General features: G+C 39.6%; 1 protein-coding gene across 2 annotated transcripts in view; it reads right to left on the reverse strand.

Moving 5' to 3' along the window:
* Positions 1-15,472, reverse strand: part of LOC113032052 (F-actin-uncapping protein LRRC16A-like) — an 86,590-nt gene that overhangs the window by 29,909 nt on the left and 41,209 nt on the right. For both annotated transcript variants that reach the window (XM_080307795.1, XM_080307796.1), the window contains exons 13-25: positions 14,539-14,642; positions 13,341-13,418; positions 12,798-12,874; positions 11,035-11,139; positions 10,670-10,739; positions 9,260-9,341; positions 9,067-9,166; positions 7,831-7,885; positions 5,837-6,009; positions 4,796-4,864; positions 2,251-2,344; positions 1,977-2,075; positions 1,640-1,768 (exon numbers count right to left, since the gene is read on the reverse strand). In XM_080307795.1, the coding sequence (XP_080163921.1) occupies positions 1,640-1,768; positions 1,977-2,075; positions 2,251-2,344; positions 4,796-4,864; positions 5,837-6,009; positions 7,831-7,885; positions 9,067-9,166; positions 9,260-9,341; positions 10,670-10,739; positions 11,035-11,139; positions 12,798-12,874; positions 13,341-13,418; positions 14,539-14,642 (1,235 nt within the window). The remainder of the gene's footprint in view (positions 1-1,639; positions 1,769-1,976; positions 2,076-2,250; positions 2,345-4,795; positions 4,865-5,836; positions 6,010-7,830; positions 7,886-9,066; positions 9,167-9,259; positions 9,342-10,669; positions 10,740-11,034; positions 11,140-12,797; positions 12,875-13,340; positions 13,419-14,538; positions 14,643-15,472) is intronic.

Genomic DNA, 15,472 nt, shown 5'->3' on the forward strand with positions numbered 1-15,472 from the left:
AACGAGCTCTCTCTCTCACTCTGCCAAGATTCATCTTAAACACTTCTCTTTCAACTGCTGCTGTCTCCACAGTGTTACAGCCATCATTTTACCCTCAAAACGTCGCCATCGTTGTTCTCTTTCCAACATCTTGTCTTTCAAAGCTCAGAGATGTAAACTTTTTAAACTGTGTGGATCCAAGTGGAGGGATCACATTTTAGTCATTCAGTGATTCAAAGAATATGACCTTTTAATATTCTTTCAGATGTTTTCTGACTCTAAATGTTCTTTTCTCATTTCTTAGGTTTTTCTAATTTACAATTAAAACATTTTCAGCTTTTTTCCAACTTCTTCTTCTGTGTAACCTTCAGCTTTTAGCAGTTCAGCACTTTTGTTTTCAGGTTAAATTTGGGTTGTTTTTTTTTTATCTCATTAAAAAAGTTTTAAGTCAAAATTCAGCAATTAATTCATTTCAGTGCATACATTCAGATTCAAGCATTCACACTGCAGTTTCTTCAGAAAATGCACTTTCTAGTTAGAATATTGTTTTTATCAAATCTGTTCTTAGAGACTTCAGTGTACAGTTACAGTGTGCAGCAAAAGTGCAGGTGTGACTAGGTGTCTGTGAAGGTTCTCAGTCATCCAGGTCATCGTAGTCAAAGGAGCTTGGACAAAACACAAACTTAACAATGTGGTGTATGCTGCACAGTGCAGCGAGGAATGCCCAGACCTCTACATTGGAGAGACCAAACAGCCACTTCACAAGCGCATGGCACAACACAGAAGAGCCACCTCCACAGGACAAGACTCAGCCGTCCATCTGCATCTTAAGGATAAAGGTCACTCTTTCGAGGATGCCAATGTTCACATTTTGGACAGAGAGGACAGATGGTTTGAAAGAGGAGTGAAAGAAGCCATCTATGTCCACTGTGAGCGACCTTCTTTGAACAGAGGCGGGGGTTTACGACACCAACTCTCTGCCATCTATAATCCAGTTTTGAGATCCCTTCCCAGACGCCTTAACGCCCACTCACATCCTGGGCCATCTGACCTCAGGAATTTGCATGATAAGGTGGGGCCAGGTTTCACAATGAACACACCCGAAACTCTGGCTGATTGGGACCCACGCCCAGTTTCCCACCTTGGCTCAGGCGATTAGAGGATCATCAGGGGGTCCTTTTGTCCCTCTGTGGGGGGATACTCCCACTAGGTTTATATCTGGGACTCTCCACCATTTGACCTTAGAACTGAAGAAGCTTCTCGGATGAGAGGTGAAACGTCTTCAAGCAACTTAAAGAAGTCCAGACGCTTTTCTTTGCAAGCTCCTTTGACCAGGTGTGACTAGGCACAAGTTTAGGATATTGAAGAAGGCCCAGTCTATCCTGGCTGATCTTAGCCTTCTCTTATCAAAGGACGTCCAGTTGCTTCCGTCTGGTTTCAGAAACTGTATGTGAAGGACAAATAGACTCAAGAACTCCTTTGTCCCAGCTGCCGTTGAGCTTTTGAATATCTTCTTAATTGTAATTTTACATAATGTAGCGATTTTGTGTATCTACTGACTATTTACTGATTGATGTTAGTGTGTTTTCTGCTGACTGTACAACAAATTGCCCCTTTGGTGATAATAAAGAATCCTTGACCCCTTCAGCTGTCTCCTCACCGTTTTTGAATTTCTGGCATCTTTGATGAGGCTCTCCGCTGACCTGACATCCTCCAAGATGGCGTCCGTCTCAGAGTTCCTCAGAGAGTTCAGGTGGTCCTGGACTTTAACACAAATCCTGTCAATCATCTGGAAAACAAAAACAACAAGCGATGACTGTTTTTGTGTGCCATACAACATGTAAAATGCTCAAAAGAGGAGTTTCCAGATGCAATTTAGTATAACTTGGGGCAAAGACACTCAGTGCTATATCACTACACCAACATATTTAATATTAACTCAAGTTCAGAGCAGAAGAGTTTAAGTTTCTTGGGGTCGCAATAATCGCCTCACTCACCTGCTGTGTGGTTGTGGTTACGATGCCCTGCTGAAGCCGATAAGCCTGTTCCTGAAGATATTTTCTTGTTTCATGGTTCCTGTACAAATACGTTTCAATCTATGGAGCGAAAACAAAGCTGATGTCATGACAGCAAACTTAAAATAAAAGATTAAAATTAAAATCAGTGTCAGTTTATTCAGAATGTTTTTCTTCACTGATGCCATTGCATTCAGCATGTTTTAAAGACTAAAAGTCTCTAAAAGACAGGAACCAGAGGGAGTTCTTCATGTACCTTTAGTAAGGCATCCTCAGTTTTCTCAGGGCTCGCCTTTAGAGCCTGGGAGGCATCGATGATGGGGAGGGGCATGAAACGAATGGTGAAGTTCCTAATGGATATTTTTTTTAAAAACAGACGAAAAACAAAATGAAGAAGAAGCAAAGTGATGTATTTAGAGACGCATTGTGCATTGTAGCAGTGAAACATTATTGGATTAAACTGGTACTCCTGCGGAGGTCACTGATCTCTAAGTGAGAATCACACACATTATTTACATCCACATTAAGATTGGAGAGATGAAGGGACAGACATGTAAGGCAGAAAAACAAAGACAAAAAAGCATATATACAGTACTACAATTCTACATTGTAGATACAAACTGAAGACAAGAAATATATAAAGCAAGATATATGGAATTATGTAGCAAAGAAAAAATTAATAAATAACTCTAAATATGTCTTATATTTTAGATTCCTCAAAGTAGCCACCCTTTGCTTTGTTGACAGTGCTGCAAACCCTCGGCCTTCTCTAAGTGGTGTCAGGGTTCATGGCCTGGCCTCCACAGTCACCTGATTTAATCCCAATCGAGATGGTTTGGGGTGAGATGGACTGCAGTAAAGGCAAAAGGGTCAACAAGTGCTCAACATCTCTGGGAACTGCTTCTGGACCATTTCAGATGACGACCTCATGAAGCTCATTGAGAAAATGCCAAGTAGGGCTGTTCCATATATAACGATATATATCGGATGACGATATAAAAACATCTTTCGTTTCATTTTACGCTATGTTTGTTTCGTGGTGTCCCAAAATAAACTGTTTACGGCAATATTTTTTCATCGTTTTGATGGTCATTGTAGTGGCTATATTAATTTCTTAAAGTTCTCTCTTTCTCTTATATTTAATATAACCACACTACAGACTACTGTTTTTATGGGTTGTTGTTAGCAACAACGACGGTAAAACCATCGCATGTCCGCTTGTTTATTTTCCACATAAACTTTTCACAATAAAGCTCAAGATCCTGTTGAGACTTTTCAAAATAAACAGAATCACGTGAAAAAGTATTATTGATGGATGAGAAGCAAAAAAAAGAGCCATCAGGTGCTAAAAAATAAACCTTAGACTCAAACATTAGAACAGGCTTTTCCCCGCCGTCTAATAAATACTCAAAGAAAACGGCGGCCGTTACAACCTATGTCTAAAAAAGTATAGTTTCATGCATCGGTTAAAACACTCGACTCCAGATACATGACGCCCAGCTGGAAACACTTCACCTATCCGAGATTCACAGAATTTACAGAAAATATAAAATTTTTTGTGATTTATATCGTTATCAGACGATAGATGTTTTATATCAGCATATGAGATTTTGGTCATATCGCACAGCCCTAATGCCAAGCGTGTACAAAGCAGTAAACAAAGCAAAGGGTGGATATTTTGAAGAATCTAAAATATAACACGTTTTGAGTTATTTCTCACTTTTTTGTTTACTACATAATTCTATATGTGTTAATTCATTGTTTTCATGCCTTCAGTGAGAATCTACAATGTAAACAGTCATGAAAATAAAGGAAAACCATTAAATGAGAAGGTGTGGCCAAACTTTTGACTGGTAGTGTATAAACCTGTTGCGATATGAAGGTAAAGCAAAGGGATTAGAATAATTTTTTAACCTCAAAGGCTGAATAAATGATTGTTATTCATTCAGATTGTTATGTGTGCTCTCCTTCCTCACGCCTTGACCAGACAGATCTACTCTGAACAATTTCTATAAATCACTGAGACCCGTGGATAGCTTTTATATGCTGGGGATTGTGGGAGACTTTGAATACTCCAACTGTCTGTTATATTGCAGTATTGAATATCTGGAGAGAAAAAAACTTTAAAGAATGCAAGGTACACAGGAGGAAAATGGCGAATTGAGCAAAGGAAACAAAGACACGCGATGCTGCACTGCTGAACCGAACGGAGATCAGAAACAAGAAATTGTTTTTTCAATAATACAGCACAGAGACTCGGAGGGGAAATGAAGATATGTGCTGCTGGGAGAATATGACAAAGAGAGAGGAGATGAAAAAGAGGAAAGAGGTGGATGAACCTACACATCCCAGAAGCAAATTTATTCACACGCACAAACATCCAGATACACAATCTGAAGGCACGGTAAACAAAATCTGATTTGTCTGGCTTTGACTTCTACTTTTTTATGTCTTAATGTATCACGCTTTCTTTCCCTCAGCACACTTTCATGTCATTGTGTCTCTGTAGTATTCCCTGCATGTGTCACTCTCTCCTCTCTGCGCCTTCCTTCCTCTTATCTTTTCCTCCTGTCTAAACAAACCTCAGACTTTCCTTCTGCTCTGCACAAAGAAAAACCCCCATCTGGGCTGCAAAAGCTACAGTAACTACACATCCGTTCCTTCAGCAGTTTTAATGTTATACACAAAAGCATGCACGGTGTAAAAAAAGAAAGAAAAAAAGGCATTATAGAAGCACTATACATTTAAAGATTTAATTTTGAATAGACAACACATTTACAAGCATGGACGGCATTACTTACTTTTCCAGAGCGGCTGCTACATCCTGCAGACCCTGAGGGCTGGTGTTGTTCTTATCCCAGATCACAGTCCTGCTCAAAACAAGCACACAGTATGACCTGAACAGAGGAAGCCATTAATTCTCAAAGATGATTTACAAGATTTTACTTGCTATCTTCTGATTACCCATAGGCATTAAAGAACATTTATAGGGATTTTATACAGAAAAAAGGGGGTAAAAAAAGAAAAGGGCTATAAAATAGTGGTTTGAATATTTAACTGCACAGTGGCAAAAGGCAAAATCTGTGTCAAAACAATATACGTAAGTATAAGATATGGACTGTTGAATACAAATAACTGTGCAATAATTCGTATATAGGGCATTGTAAATATTGTAGCCTATTTTAGTTACTGCATTATTAATACAGCAGTAATTACACAGGTTTATTAATCCTAGAACACCAATGTCAGGTGATTTTGACCCACATGATGAATAAATACCACTTTGTGGTTATTTCCAGGGGAATTCATGTAGTCAAATAAATAAATAAATAAATAAATAAATAAATAAATAAATAATAGTCATTTGGTCATTTTTTCTCCATCAAAAAATGTCATTGATGCAGGGAGATCGTGCCTCCAAGTTTTACATGTGCCTGGAATGGGTGGCCCTAGAAGTGAGGACATTCCCAGTTCCATTGTCCTTTTCAGTTTTTTAAGGAATTTTGTTGTTAATAATTCCCTAATTTTCCACTAAATTTAGAGCCTTTTTATAGGGTACCCCCATGATACCTTTATTTATTTTATGAGATGCTGAATAAGGAGGAATAGGAGAAAAGTACATATGTTTCATCGGGTATATCGTGTTACTGATGGTGTTACAAACCTGCACATTAGTCTTCTAGGGTTAATGTGGATCTATGTCCAGCTTCATATCTTTATTATTAGATGCTACTAGACAAGTTGCTTTTAAACTGGAACTCTTAGAAGCCCCTCAGCTTATGAAACAAGCAGTTTTAAAAAGTTACAACCATGTGGCGCAGCTTTGACCCCTGCACAGCTACCTGAGTTTGGAGTTGATCTGTAACGCCTTAGCCAGCATTTTGGCCCCCATGTCACCCATTGCATTCCCACTGATGTCAAGCCTTGTGAGCGTGGAGTTGCTGCCCAAAGCATTGAGAATGATGGTGAGATCACTCTTGAGCCTGGAGTCTGCTAGAGACAGAGAGTTGAGGGGCTGGGAAGGGCAAGATTTAACAGGGACAAAAGGTGTGTGTGGGGACAAGAGAGGGTAAAGGTGATTAGAGTGGGTACATATTATGAATATAAAGGGAGAAATGCATTCAAAATTACTAATACAGGACAGTAAACATGTCAACATGCGTGGCCGTCAAGTAGTATTTGATATGTTTTGGCATTGCTGGAAAGCATTCAATAGGAACTCCTTTGATTTTGGCGATTTTGACCTGTTTTCCAGTCAAAGCATTCAAGAGCTTAGTCACTGTTACAATAAATAATTCGCATCACTTTATTACAGTTTAATAATGTTTCCATCGGCCCACCCTATGATCTTTACCACAAAGAAAATGTGATAATGAAGCTGGACATGACAGAAACTTTATAAAACTCTCAGGTTTTTTCATAAACAAAAAAAACTAAAAAAGAAAACAGATTTGAATACTGCAAACTTCATTTAATCCCTACAGTTTCAGCTTATCTCAACTTTCAAAATAATAAATGTAGAGCGCATAACCTGTAAAAATAGTAACTAAGAAGTGTACTGGATACCCTTTCTTTGAATTCAATTATATTGAGTTTATAAATAAATATCCAGCTGTAGTCACGTCAAGGCCTGCACGCATGCTCATTCCATGAGCTGCAACAGAAATACAAGAGACCTATTGTTGGATGAGAAAGGTTTCATTATTTCTTTTAATAACTGATCTTGGCAATGAAATTAACATCTCATGGTTTCCTGTGTTGGGAACGAGCTCTAAATATAGAGAGCTTTAAACAGAGCAAACTAACAGTTAATGCGCTCACAAAGCGAATGGGGCGGCAGAGCAAAGGCTGTTTGTTCTGACATGAAGGATTTCCTTTTAATGAAACTCAGAAGGCATATTCATGGGATAAATTTAGAGATAATGACTATAAATTGCAGTGTGTGTGGTGATGACCGTGTGAAAGGCCAGTGTCAACATGGTTATTCAAGCAGAGGATTACTTGATTAGAGCTTCTCTGGGGAAGCACAGAATTAATTACAGCCTTCATCCGCTCGTGTTTCACTAAAAACATTTAACACAAACAAAAAATATAAATAGAGAAGTTTACACTGGAATAGCCACGGAAGAAAATTCTTGCTTAACTTCTGTAAATACGAAACAAGATTGAAATCTCTGCGTTTCCGCAAATAAAAACTGGCTTAAACATGTTCTCTGATCACAAAAGAAAGCAGGGCACAATTAAGATGCAAGTACACCAATAAGTGCAGGCAAAGGAAGGTATATAATGATAGTATCAGTATGCTGTGCTTACAAAAGTAATTACTAGTGGCATCCCTTTCTACGCTTGAAAAACAAAAAGGGAAAAAAGGACTGGGAGATTGAAGCCTGAGAGATGCAAATAGTGGCTTCATAGCAATAGTTCATCAATAAATTGGTGAACTAAGTTGATTAAAACAACAGGGATTTCCCCAATTTTGTACCCATAATGCCAAGTTAAGCTAGGCAGATGTTGGATATTTACCATATAAATTCTTTTAATGACATATTTATACTGGGCTTGCACTACCAGTTGAAAATCTGCAGTGTGCAATGACAAGGGTTAAAATTTTGAGACCAACTTGCATAATTTCCATGCTGAACTGTGTCTTGATTGATCAGTGTAGCAAAACATGCAACATAACCGTCCACTGGTGAGGTCAGTGGTCAGCTGGAGCGCAGCTGGTGGAGATTCAGGGACTTGCTCTAGCCCCTGGCTGCCTTTCTGTGATATCTGTATTTAAGATGTTCTCTGTTGTCACTGCTGACCACACAGAGAGAGAAATGGAAAAACTCACCGACTCCTCCTCCTGAATCAGGTGAACCAAGCTGTCCAACACTGGAGCGAGATTTCTAAGCAGACAGAAGAAAAAGTATATAAACACTATAAAATGATTTTTTTCAGCCTAGTGACATTTTGTAAATCCTCTTAGGCTACGTTCACACTGCAGGCGAAAGTGCATCAAATCCGATTTTTTTGACCCTATGCGACCCATATCCGATCATGCTATGACAGTGTGAACGGCACAAATCCGATATTTTCAAATCCGATCTGGGTCACTTTCGTATGTGGTACTGAATCCGATACATATCCGATTTTTTAGAAAGCGACTGCTGTTTGAACGGTCATGTCGCATTAAATCCGTCTTTTACGTCACTGACACAAGACAGACACCAATTATCAGCTCCGGAGAAGACATCACGAACACTTCCTGGCCTTCCAGTGTAGATGTCAGTGAAACTGTTGGGAAGACAACGTGAACATTTTATTTGTACTGGCGACCTGTCCAGGGTGTACCCCGCCTTTCGCCCTATGACAGCTGGGATAGGCTCCAGCGCCCCCCGCGACCCTGAAAAGGATAAGCGGAAGCGAATGGATGGATGGATGGATGTATAATCGGCAGATTCTGACAGGAATCTGCAACTATCCTTTGAAGCACCGCTCCTCTCTAAAACAGCAATAAGGATAATTATTAGGTTATTTACATTATTATGTAAATAACAAAATAACTTAAAGCAAAAATTGGGAAACGTAAAGTCCGAAGTCTTTATATTAAGGGCCATCAGTCAAACAATATTGTTTGCTCTGGGTCCAAACAGAGCGCTTTTGTGTGACGTCTTCTTTTGCGCATGCGGGCCGCTTTGAGCGTTCACACTAGAGCGTGTTTGCTGTCGCATTTTATTTGTAGTGTGAACGAGCAGACAAAAAAATCGGATTTGATCAAAAAATCGGAATTGAGCATTAAGACCTGCAGTGTGAACGTAGCCTTACATATCTGGTTGTTCACCTTCACAGAATACTAATAAATAGTAAACAAGCAGTTGCTAAGAGGAAAAGCCAGACTTCAATGATTTGTACTGGAGCTTTTAAACTCAACCCTTGCCTAATTTCTTGATTGTTTGTAATGTTTTATTCCCAGAATCAAGTCAGGATATAGAGCAAAACTCAATCCCGGCCTTCCCTTTGACTTCAGCGGAAGCTCCAAGCTGTGCACAACAGCTCAACACCACCTCCTCCTTTGCTGCATCCTTACTTGGATTTGATGTTGTTGAAGTTCTTGCCCAGAGAGAGGTGTCTGATAGACCGGTTCTTGGCCAACCAAACAAGCAGAGTGGACAACTCTGAGTCTAATCCTGAAAATGAAAGGTATATGTTGTACTGTAATACACCTCTGCTTTGAGATTAGTAAATACAGATTACAATAAGCATGATCACCAGCATCTCACCGTTGTCAGAGATATCCAGGCTGGAGATGTTTGGGATCTCAGCAATACAACCTTCAAGGATCTGAGATCCTCCAGACCGCAGCTGAAAGCACAGGAAAACAAACTGTGGTAATATGTTCATTTTACCGCCAAGCATCTGAAACAAACAAATCCTGCACTGTGACTGGAAAATATGAACACAAAAGGTCACAGTACTTCCACAAAGGATTGAATGCTTCATAAAAAATTCAACTATATATTCAAGTACACAACAAAAATGTAAGCTTCTGTGCACCTCCTAAAATTTCCTTTATTACAAAATGCAAAACATCTGCATAGGATTATTTCAAGTAACACACATCCAATTTACTATGACTTAATGCACATTCTTTAAAATAGCTGCACAGATCATTCAGAGCAACTGTAGCTTTTAATTAATGCAAAATGTTGAGGGGAAAAAAGCTCCACTAAGCATAAGATCAGCAGGAAAAAAAAAAAGCCAAACGTGCACATGAAAAAAGGAAGAATGACGTGTTAATTATTAAGAGTGAGCACATTAGTACTTACACAATGGCCAAGCTTACAGAAGCATTAGAGGGAGAGAACAGCATGTCAAAAGCAAGCCAGCAATTACCAACAACAAAACACACAGATGCTTAATGAGCATTCTTCTGGCCACACACTCACTTATCAAAGACACGCATTTGCACATGCAACACACTCAGCGGGGAGTCCTTATTTTGCATGCTGCGATCGCACTCAGACAACAGATTCTGTCCGCCCCCACCAAACGGTTCATTAAGGCATTGAAAAGGGACGCTTGCGTCATTTCCCCCCAAAAAAGCTTTGGTTTGGGAAGGTTTCTGTGGGGATCTGGATTCGGATTTCCTGGGTAATCTGTTATGAGCTATCTTTAGCGATCAAGATAAATCTGCAGAGAGCTGTCTTTTCTCTTTTTGGAGCAGGGGAAGGTGAAGGCTGATGTGTGTGTTTGAGAGTTACGGCAGAACAACTACAGCTGGAAACTGACCCCACATCCCAAATCCCCAACTCAAACTTCACCCTTCCCTCTCACTGTTCCTCTCTCCGCCTTTTATCCCTCCCTGTTGTCTGCCGAGTACTCCATTATGCAGCCTCTTTGCAGCATCATTAGCCTGTCAAATGGTTTTTGAGTGGATCCTAAAAAGCCGATTGCATTGGACGAGTATCATCTTTTTGCGCTTTTTTTTTTTAGTAGTATTAAAAAAAGCGCTCTTAAATGATAGCTTGGAAGCACACTTACAGAAACAAAACTACAGCTAAATATCACTTGTCTCATTGGTTAGTAAATAAATGGTTATTTAAATATTAAATATATTATTTTTGCAAATGTGCCATGAAAGTTCCCAGTTCCCTACTTGCCCTGCACGCACTGCACTCTCTGCGTCTTACCTCACAGCAGCTGAGGTCTAGAGAGACATCCTTCACACTTGGGTTACTGGCCAGACCAAGTAGGAGCGCTCTACAGTAATGACATTATTTCCAGTTAAAAATACATATTTATAATTCAAAACATGAAAAATGAGATAATTTTAAAAGTAAGGAGAAAGTAAGACCAGATGGCCTTCATTCAAATTCTATATTTTTTATATAATTCATGTAATACTACTTTCAGTGAAAACAATAAACTCAGAGTTAGTCATTGTAGGGCTGACGAGACAAGCGGCATTTAAATGGTATCTATGCTTCAAAATGGGCTCTGAGAATTTGGAAGGAGGCCCTCAGACACATTAAAAGTGAATGAATCGCTGTCTCACTTCACAGCCTCTGGTGGCAGCTTGGTTCCTGACATGTTGATGGAGGTGAGAGATGCGGCACTACTGAAGAAATGCTTGAAGGACGGGGGCACGTCTTTGCCTTTCCTACAGAAACAAAAAGAGAATAAGGATGAAATAATGACACTACATAGAGTCAACATCGGATAGAATTTCACTAAGTCTACAAGCTTGCTTCCTCGCTTTTTTGTGGTACCAGCAAAAGGATCAGTAATGCAGAAGACATTCATGACAACATTAAGATTGTACTACTCTAAAATCTCATGACCAACTTTATCTGATGTTTCAGATAAGGAGTTGTAGCTCTACCAATCAAGCAGCACAGATGGGTCCCACATATACTGCAACTCTTAGTTGGAAGTGCTTAGTTGCTCAGCTCTTCCTTACACTTCACTAGCCTCCATCTTCTTCCACATGCTATAGTCAGGTCCTCTTTACCTTACTCTGCTTACCCAATCCTCACTCCCCTCCATCTCTTCTTTTGATAAAGTCCTCGACTCCTTTGAGACACACTGGGGGAAAAAGCTCCACCACTCACCCATCTGCCAGTCACAAAATCTCAACAATCAAGTGCAAATTCACAGAATTTGAACTCACATAGATGTGATGACACTTGACTACCAGCAGGTGTCACACATCAACATACAGACCCTTATAAATAAAAGACTGATTCAGCCAGTACTCCTATACATAAAGACAGAAAGGAGAATCAAACATTAGCCTCAGTGGGTGCTGTATTAACAGCAATGAGAGACTCTTCCAGGTCAAAGCCCATCTTCCACTATCACATCATGGAAAACAAAAATTACTACCCTACTGTATATTTTCTATCCAAGCAAGTTAATCATGATTACCTCATTATTATTTCACAAAAAGATGCAGCTGTTAAAAAACTACACACATGCCACCAGTTTCAACTGGAACAAAACATAATTTAGTCCACCCATCCACTGCACATCCACGCACAGACAGTCATAGGGGGTTTATATTGAATAAGAAGCAGTTCCAGGGCTAACAAACACTGAAAGCAGGAAGAGGCAGAAACGTGGATCCAGAGGAAGAACAACAACACACAGAAGCAGCTACATCCAACCAGAAAGCTTCTTGTATGAGGAAACAGAGCTAACCATCACACACAAAGTTAACCCCAAATTCAATACAATCAGTAATACTGATTGTTAGTAATAACAAAAAACAAACAAACAACTGAGTGTTATCCTCAGCCTCCTGGTAGTTGCACCAATTTCATCAATCTGAAAACCCTAGTTTACCTCCTTCTGGAGTTATCACATTCACAAGCTCTTCAGAGGAAACTTGACCTAAACTTTTCCAAGAGTTTTAATAGATACACCTCTAAGTTATGAATTTCAAAATCCTACGTTGCCTTGTTCTCGAGTTCTTCCATTCACAAACTTGGCTGTCCATGTTGCCTGCCCACCCGGCAGGGTTACAGCAATGTCCCATCAGCCTTTTACAGGTTAGGGATAACAATGGTGCTGATGCTGTAAAGCTGTGATTGAAAACCATCATTAAAGATGAAACTAAAGAACATTGAAGTTTTGGTCTATTGGGCATTTGTTTATACACCTTCAGTTGTAGCATGTGCAGTACTTTCATAAAATCATACACATTTGCTCTTCAACGACAGAGCATCTAATACAGAATACAGTGCATTAGAAATGACTTCCTCCTCATCAGGTCTGAGTTAGTAAAACCCAGATTTGTATTTTTTTTTTTTTTTTTACCTGTGAGGGAAGATGCTCTTTGACACGTTGAGAACAGAGAGGTGTTCAACTGAGCCCCGCAGCAGTGCTGAGCAAACCTGGAACACACATAATAAAAAGATCAATCAGTTGCAATAGTTTTCATTGCAGCTGTTTTTGAGATGCATGAATGTATTTAGATTTATTGGTACACAGGAGAGAAAAAAATATGACTTGCAAGAGAATCAATAATTTCTTTGGATGACAGCTGGCTACACCTCAAACTAATCAATAAACTGTGTTTGGCTCTTAGACCCACATCAATACTTCACATACAGTATTACACCACTTTACATATACTCAACAGCAACACAGATTGAGTGGGTTACACTGCCTGAAACACAGACATTAATAGCGAGTATTTCACTCTAATTAAATGTTGCTCGTTTGCAGAAAGTAACTCTGCAGGTTTGTGTGGTCTGTTTACCAAAAATGCGAATCACTACGGTATAATAATGAAGCAGACATCTCTTTAACTATTTATCTATTTAGCTCCTTTGTCCAGTTTCATTTTGACTCACTCACCTGGTCCAATAAGCAATCAGTGTTGGAGAGGTCAAGGGTTGCCAGGCTGTTTGGCTGGCCGAGGAAGTGGTAGAAGTGCTAAAAAATAAAGCATAAGAACAACCTAGTGTGGGAACAGAGTGTCACCATATTTATGTGTCTGCTGGTGGATGCAGAGCATTCATAAATCTGATTTCAACCCATTTTTGTTGGATTTGAAGGAATGTGGCAGAGTTTCACTTGTCCTCTCGATCACTAAGTGATGAGCTGCAGTGCACTGCAGCCAACAGGGTGGGACGGAAAATTCGCATCACTGGCCCGCTCAGCTTGCTTTAGTGCCAGGTTTTCCAGATGCCAGAAGTTCTGCTCTATAGCTCTTTCGAGAATCTGGATCTCGCTCTATCCAATTTTCAGGCTAAGCATCAATCCCACTTCTGACCCTATTATTGCAAACCCATGTGGAAGAAAGAGTTGCGAGACAGAAAACTAATTTTCTATTCGCAATGCCTTTGCTCTGTACACCGCTCGACCCCAGCTTTAGCACTGACACCCACGAGCACACAGGAACATTGACCAGAGGCAATAACTGTTACAACACTGCAACTTAACACATTAACACTGACATGAACAGCCAGGAATTGTGAATTTTATTAGCACCAGGTATTAAATCACTGATTTTTAAACTACGTTTGTAATCAAATCCAAGCAAGAATGCAAGAAATACCAAACTATTCCTTTCTCATCTGTCAGTGGTGCAACACATTTAAATAATGTGTATGTGTTTGTCTTCACTTTTTACTAAGAACTCAGTCAGTGACCCCTTGAAAACCACCGTTGTTATGGAAAAGTGTTCCTGATCGGTTAGCATGTGTTTGCTTAAGGTGGCTGGCAGTCGCAAACTGAACTCAGTCGAGAACCTCACTGTGATTGCATTTCACACATTTCAAAAGTGCACTGCTTTTACTTTGAAGGTAAATGGTTTCCTTTCTGGTTGTAGAGGAGTTTGCAGGTGTTTGCAGACAAGTTGGGTTAGCGATACAAATTGATGAAGACTGCTCTACTCTGGCTAATTAAGCAAATGAATGCCCCTTCAGACACTAATGAAATTTTCTTTAAATTTCTAATATACTATTAATATTCAAAGATAATCAAAGATAAATGATTTACACAAAACTGACATTTTTTTTCCCCCCATACGGCCACAGTTTATGTTCAGTACCTGCATGTCGTCTCCTCGGAGCATGTTCCCTGAGAGGTCCAGATGGACTAGGCTGCTGGGGATGGACGGGTTGGCACTCAGTGACTGGCAAAGGCTATTCACCCCTATAACACAAACACACACAAAACAAGCACTGTCAGCGTTATCATAGCCCTCAAATCTCCACTTGATGTTTTGACAGTATATTGAAGGAAATGGCAGGAAATGAGCAGTGGGAGAAGACCGGAAAAAACGGGCTCAGAACGTCGAGTGAGCGCATGGAAAATGAAACGAGTAGGCCTCCACACAGTTCTGTAAATGCAATCCACAATTCCAATAAAAACCTATCAAAATAAACACAGTAAAGGCGATATTACCGACTTAATAAATATATTGAAAAAGATATCTTGCAATAAATATACTGAAAAAGCCCCACAAAAACTAATCTTTATGCAACCAGTGTGTGTTTGCCAGAGTTAAAATGCATGTGGAATGCATGTCTATGCACGCCTGCATTTCCACAGCTTATTATTGACACACTGTGCACGCAACCACTGACCTGTGTCACATCACATCGCATGGCTGACATGGTACTCTGACACTTTAATACTATGAAGTCCTAACTGACTGTGTCAGCCTGTAAATCAAGGCGTGACTGTCAAATAAATGCTTTGATGAAGAGATGAAAAAGAATGAGATTAAAGACAAATGAGAGTAAGAAAAAGGACATTCAAAACATCAAATGAGCAAATTGCTGAATTATGTGCTGCAGCAAAGCTGTTTTAAAAAACCCAAACAAAAAAAAAGAAAAAAAAAAAAAGAGTAAATGTCCCCAATCTGCAGCTTTTGCTCTTGGCATGGAGTCACAAATTATGGATTGAACCTTCAGCAAGGCAGAGCTCAGTTTAAGCAGCCTTACTAACTCAGCATGTGGAATATGATAGCTTTTTATTGA

The sequence above is a fragment of the Astatotilapia calliptera genome, chromosome 11 (assembly GCF_964374335.1).
Source record: "Astatotilapia calliptera chromosome 11, fAstCal68.1, whole genome shotgun sequence".
Lineage (NCBI taxonomy): Eukaryota > Metazoa > Chordata > Actinopteri > Cichliformes > Cichlidae > Astatotilapia > Astatotilapia calliptera.